This window comes from Cyclopterus lumpus, chromosome 1, assembly GCF_009769545.1.
Source record: "Cyclopterus lumpus isolate fCycLum1 chromosome 1, fCycLum1.pri, whole genome shotgun sequence".
Taxonomy (NCBI): Eukaryota; Metazoa; Chordata; class Actinopteri; order Perciformes; family Cyclopteridae; genus Cyclopterus; species Cyclopterus lumpus.
The window spans coordinates 22,420,830-22,427,503 of record NC_046966.1 but is presented as its reverse complement, the minus strand read 5'-3'; the positions used below and the strand labels follow the sequence as shown (position 1 = coordinate 22,427,503).

Here is a 6,674-nt window from a genome sequence, read left to right as displayed (position 1 = left end):
CTGGTTCTTTATGTGTCAGAGAGAGCCCGGTTCTTTACCTGGTTCTTTACCCGGTTCTTTACCTGGTTCTTTACCTGGTTCTTTACCCGGTTCTTTACCTGGTTCTTTACCTGGTTCTTTACATGTGTTAGAGAGAGACCGGTTCTTTACGCGTTAGTGAGCCTGGTTATTTACCTGGTTCTTTACCTGGTTCTTTACGCGTTAGAGAGTCTGGTTCTTTACCTGTGTTAGAGAGAGACCGGTTCTTTACGCGTTAGTGAGCCTGGTTCTTTACCTGGTTCTTTACCTGGTTCTTTACGCGTTAGAGAGTCTGGTTCTTTACCTGTGTTAGAGAGAGACCGGTTCTTTACGCGTTAGTGAGCCTGGTTCTTTACGCGTTAGTGAGCCTGGTTCTTCACCTGGTTCTTTACGCGTTAGTGAGCCTGGTTCTTCACCTGGTTCTTTACGCGTTAGTGAGCCTGGTTCTTTACCTGGTTCTTTACGCGTTAGTGAGCCTGGTTCTTTACCTGGTTCTTTACGCGTTAGAGAGAGCTGCGTGGAAACAGCCGTTATAGGGAAGTGCATAGTGGCATGTTGTTGTTGTGGCCAACATAAGAGGATATTAGACGGAATATTAGGCGATATTAGGCGGAATAAAAACAAAACACTAAAGATGAGTCTCAGGGGCAGATGAGATATAGAAAGTTAGTCTGCAGAGAAAACTATGTCGCTTAAAAAGTTGTGTAGTTTGGTGAATTTAAAAAATAAATGAAAAAAAAAGTTCATTTTTATAACAATAAAATAATAAAAAATGTCAGTACATGTTAAAATAAAGGCAACAGTTACTCATTAAACTCGATGATGGTGATATGGGCTGCGGATTCTGGTAAAAAAAAATTTAAAAAAAGGTATTTTGCAATTATTGGGAATATATTTTAAATCATAAAAATAGCATTAAAGTGCATTCCTGTCTATTTTGTGACACGAGGTCTCAGAGTTCATCATGTTTATAAAAAGGTTGACAGCGGTCACACTGAACTTTACACTCAACTGAAGCCTTACAAGCAAACCCTGTCATGACAGTCCTCTCTCTCTCCTCTCACTCACTCTCTCTCTCTCACACACACACACACACACACACACACACACACACACACACACACACGTCGACCACTGCAGATTCTGGGGACCCGGATAAGGACGGTCCCGGTTGTAAAAGGAGACGCACGCGGACGAATTTCACCGGGTGGCAGCTGGAGGAGCTCGAGAAGGCGTTCAACGAGAGCCACTACCCGGATGTGTTCATGCGGGAGGCGCTCGCGCTCAGGCTCGACCTGGTGGAGTCCAGGGTTCAGGTAACAGAACACGAAGGAACCGGGTTCCGAGGAGAACCTCTCCATGTTTAGTGGATATAGTTTACAGACAGTGTTCAGATTATTATTAGTAGTATTGTATTTTCAATGAAACGTAAATCGTGTCGAAATCTGCAAAACACGATTGGAAATAGACGCCAGCTGTCCGTTGGTCTCGTGAAGGCCTCCTTCCTCCACGCGCAGATAGGTATTTGTCAATTATCAAAGCATCAATAAAAAGGGTCTCTTTTGAATTATGCATGGAGGCAACCTATTGATTTATGGGTTAATAAAAAACAAGGCTATTTACTGAGCAAACCGAGGGGTGAAAGTGGTAATTAGTATTCTGTCTTTTACATTCAGTGACACACAATTATATAGCTTAATATCCGATTAATCAACTATGTATTTTTAATTTAACCCTTATACTGCCCTTATTTAGACATTTATGGTTCAATTTAAGGTTTAGGAATATTCAATAAATACATCATATCTTTTTATTAATTATTATTATTGTTACTAACATTATCATTACTATTATTTCTTTTTTTTAAATATTTTTTTGATATTGACAAAATACACAAAGTAAAAGTACTTGCAATATTTAAAGATTAGCCTTTGCTATATTGTAGTGGTTTAGCATTTACACATAATTCAATAAATAATAATAGTAAAACTAATGTTATTAATAGATATGATTATTACATTATTGAGTAATATACTAATATTGTAATATTGTTCTAAAGAGCTGAAAAATAAAAATAATTTTACAAAACGATGATTTGTGTTCAGGATCAAAATACATATCCAATGTTGATAAACATGATGCGACCATCTTTACCATTCACATTTCACCATTATATGCTTATTTAATCTGATAATAATAGCCTCATGGCATCATAATAATACGAATGGTGACGATAATAATAATAGAAACACATGAAGGTTTAGTACCTATGCCCTAGTATTTGCTCGGCATGGATCCACGTGTGATATTCTGTGTAATTTAACGTATATTCATATATTTTCTAAATGAATATATATATATATATATATATATATATATATATATATATATAATACATATATATATAACGGTTTGGTGGAGTAAAAAGAAGCGCAGCCCGGAAGCTGCGTGTTGTTTGGGGGGATTTCGCTCCTAAACCTCAGATTACTGCTGCCCCCAAGCTGCTTATCGGCAGGTTTGCGCGTGGGAAAATTTAAAAAAAAAAGAGAAGAAGATATAACCGACATTAACAATTCATAAGAAGCGCCATTGTCGCCCTTCATTATGCAACGTTCGCGGATCTTTTTCCTTCCGCGTGCTGTAAACTCGCGTGTTGTTATCAGCGCCGAACACGCGGCCCTGAGCGCGCGACCCAGAGGCCCCCCGGACAGCGAGGGGCGCGTGGAGGCTCCGTGGAGAACCGGGGGAGGGGTGGGGGTGGGGGGGTGGGGGTGGGGGTTGGGGGTCGTTGAAAGCCCCGCGTGTGAGCCGGGAGGGGACCGGGTGTGAGGGGGGGGGGGGGGACTATATGCAGGGAGCGGATGTGGCCGATTTTCGCCGTCCGGTACAATTAGATGTAATTGGCGGAGTTACCCATCACGAAGGCTCGCTTGGTAATTAACAGCGCGCACATCTGTGCGTCTGCTGGTCCACAGCAGCCCCCATGAGGCCCCTCTCCAGACCTCCAGACCACCAGAGCCCTGAACCAACATCTCTCTCTCTCTCTCTCTCTCTCTCTCTCTCTCTCTCTCTCTCTCTCTCTCTCTCTCTCTCTTGTCTCTCTTGTCTTCGGCTTTTGTGGAATTTGTTTTGGATTTGGAAGCAATCTGGTTTTGTCTTTACACCATCTGATAATCTGACTATGACGCATCACCACGCTATGTGGCAGGTGTGAGGTCTGTTGTTGTCCACACACATTTTGTGTGCAGCCATGTACACTTTTGCTGGATAAATTATTAGGGACAATTTAGTCCAATAAAATAAACCCCAAAATGCACAAAGTCGTCCTCGTAAACGACTTCGGACGACACGCGCGGGACCGTTTTTTTTTTTTTTTTGTACGCAGGCCGGCAGAAAGCGTTGCCGGATTATTGGACTGCGTTGCATCAGACTGTGGAAATGTTCGTGTCACACAGTTTAAATAAATGAATGTGCCGTCGTATTCCTCGTTGGCACCAACTAGACAATTGGGTTCGTTGTGGATCCACTTTGGGATTGTTTGGTTTTTAACCCTAAAAGCACGAGGTCATAGGGTCACGTTTGCAATTTGCTTTCACTCGTCCAACAGTGGATCAAAACACAAAGATATTTAATTCAGAGAATACAGAAAAACAATAAGAAAGCAGAAAATCACCATGAAGCCTAAAACAGAGCCAATGACATTGTTGACAATTAATTACCATGGCAATGGAATAATCCACTAATCGACTCATTTCAGCACCAACCAAAGCCCAATTGAATATTATTTAATATAAACCCAAATGAATATTACATTACATTAAATAAACAGTGTTTCAATGCATCTCACCTTAGTGTGTGTGCTTCATGTGTGTGTGTGTGTGTGTGTGTGTGTGCTTCGTGTTTGTGTCTCGTGTGCGCAGGTTTGGTTCCAAAACCGACGCGCGAAGTGGCGAAAGAAGGAGAACACGAAGAAAGGCCCGGGGCGGCCGGCCCACAACTCCCACCCGACCACGTGCAGCGGCGAGCCCATGGACCCCGAGGAGATCGCCCGGCGCGACCAGGAGCGCGCCGAGAAGAAGAAGCGGAAGCAGGAGCGGAAGCTGCTGAAGTCGCAGAACAAGCTGCTGGCGGGCGACAGCTTCCACACGCCCGGCGGCTCGGACAGCGACAGCGGCGTCTCCCAGTTCACCGACAGCGAGCAGCAGTCGTCGAGCGTCAGCGGGACGATTCGCATCGAGCTGCCGGCGACGGCGACGAAGGGCGGCGGGGGACGCCACACCGAATCCAGCTGTGACCAAACGCGACACGACTACAGCCACCTGCAAAACCAGCACAACCAAAGAACGGCGGGAGAACCGGAGCAGGTCTCTCCGGGCAGCACGCACAGCTCCGGCCCCGGGGGCCCGAGATCCGCCGCCCTGCAGAAACGCAACCCTTTCAGCGTGGAGAGCCTCCTCTCCGACGCCACGCCTCGCAGGAAGCCTCAGCTGGACTTCCCCTCGTCGCCCGGTCAGAGGACGCTGGTGGGTAAAGGTCACTTCTTGCTTTACCCCATCACCCATCAGCCCTTGGGCTTTCTCGTGCCCCAGGCGGCCCTGAAGGCCTCGCCGTGTCAGGACAACGGCGTTCACAGGCCGGGCGCGGGCCAGAGGTGCGTGGCGAGCGAAGGGAGCCCCGCTCCTTCAGACCTCCCCGGCATCGTCCCCCCGGCCTCGGGTCGCCGCGATCACATTAGCAATAGGGCGGACGGAGACGCAAACGCGGAGGAGTGTGGCGGCGGCGGCGGCGTCGAGCACCCCGGGTCTCCCCCGCCGAACGGGCCGAGCTCGGCGCGGTCCGGCGACGCCAGCGACCAGGGCGGTGTGAAAGTTCGAACAGAGGCGGCGACGGCCGACGAGCCGCTCGCCGAGGGGACGCTGGCGGCGTCGGCGGCGGGCGCAACAGACGAGCGAGCGTCTCCGGACCCTCGCAGGGGTCCGGAGACAAACACCGACGGAGAGGACGTCGACATGGACTAACGAGGACCGGGAACGCCGCTCAGACTAGCCAAACATTCCCAAAGCTCTGCTGAGACACAAAAACATATCAGGAATCAGGAGACTTTAATTCTCATCTATTTTTTAATCATAATGTGTGATCAATCCAGATGGGCTCCCCCCCCCCTCACATTCAGGCTTCAGGGCCCAGACACCGACAGAAGCAGCTTCTTTCTCTCTGTTTTTTTGGTGACCGACTCGTAAACACAAAAAGAAACTCGGCCGCCGTCACACACAACGAAGATCCTCAGATATTGTATAAAAAAAACCGAGAAAATGATATTTATATGTGAAAACATTTTGATAAATAAAGTTATTGTTTAAATTGAATCGCATGTCATTCTAGAGGCCGTGTTGAGGAAGGAAGAGGGGGGGTGGGGGGGGGGGGGGGTTAGCTGTGGAGCAGAACCTTGGATCATGTGTGTTACAGCAGATGAATCCCCTTTCTTGTTTCCTGTGTGTGTGTGTGTGTGTGTGTGTGTGTGTGTGTGTGTGAGGGGAGCGGGCCTCAAGTCCGTCTGGCTGTTTGTGTTTATTGCTTTAACAAATTTATTCATTTGAAAGGCCGAGCTGGAATGAGGTTAGTGGCCGCGGGGCTATAGGACCCCGCGCCTCCTGCTGAGTTTTGATATGAAAGTAATTATTTTCCCACTGGCTGCCGCAGGTCTCGAGGCAGTTTTTTTTCTTCTTCTTCTTCTTCTTCTTCTTCTCTTTTTTTTCCTCTCCTCCTCCTTTCAGCCCAAAGGGTTATTAGACATTACCGATTTCTAGTGATACGGAATCACATAAACTTCCTACAATAATAGAATTAGCATGAAAGGCAGGGGTGTCAAATTGAAATGGGAAAATAATAGCCTGCGCGCCAGCTGCATCATCTATGTGTGTGTGTGTGTGTGTGTGTGTGTGTGTGTGTGTGTGTGTGTGTGTGTGTGCGCGTGTGTGCCCATATAGTCTATTGAGCGCGAGGAGGAGGGAGGAGATGGCGCTGTAGATTCGTGGGGCGGAATTTCCATGAGCCGCCGCGGTTGTCAGACGGCCCTTGTAGTCGGCTATATTAAGATAGATGCTCGATGATATCCCTCATTGTTCTGTCGCTTATATTGATGTCGCTGCGTTATCGCCCTATTGATCATGTGTCGCACATAATGGGACAGGCGCGCGCGCCCGCCTGCGCCTTTTTTATTTTTTTGTACAAAAGCGCCGGGGCCCCTCGTCATTTGTTCTAATAGGACTGCGAGTCCCTCGAGGGGGGAGGGGGGGGGGGGGGGGAGACAGATAAAGATATAGGAGGAGAAAGGAGCGGGGGGGGGGGGGGGGGGGCGGGCGTGCATTAATAATTTATTTTTTTTACCATTTGTTGGCTGAGCTAAAAAAAAAAAAAAAAAGTAAGAAAGTGAAGAATGGCTGAATTAAAAGGGACGGAAGAGAAGACGGATGCTTCTTCTTAACGTGCAGGTGTTTGTGTGAGTGCGCGCGCACCCAGTTTTTTTTTTTGAAGGGGGGGGGGGGGGGGGGGGGGGGGGACGGGGTTGTTTTAGCTTATGAAGTGTGTAAACGCCACCAATTCCCCGGGAAGTGAAATCCCAATTATTAAAAGCATTAATTCTGCGGCGTTGACAG

The 6,674-nt window shown here is 47.5% G+C and overlaps 1 protein-coding gene across 1 annotated transcript in view; it reads left to right on the top strand.

Moving 5' to 3' along the window:
- The window catches only part of LOC117732866 (homeobox protein unc-4 homolog), a 5,598-nt gene extending 562 nt beyond the window's left edge, over positions 1 to 5,036 (top strand). Inside the window, exons 2-3 of the mRNA XM_034536131.1 lie at positions 1,159 to 1,334; positions 3,939 to 5,036. Coding sequence (XP_034392022.1) covers positions 1,159 to 1,334; positions 3,939 to 5,036 — 1,274 coding nt within the window. The remainder of the gene's footprint in view (positions 1 to 1,158; positions 1,335 to 3,938) is intronic.
- Positions 5,037 to 6,674: the final 1,638 nt, after the last annotated feature.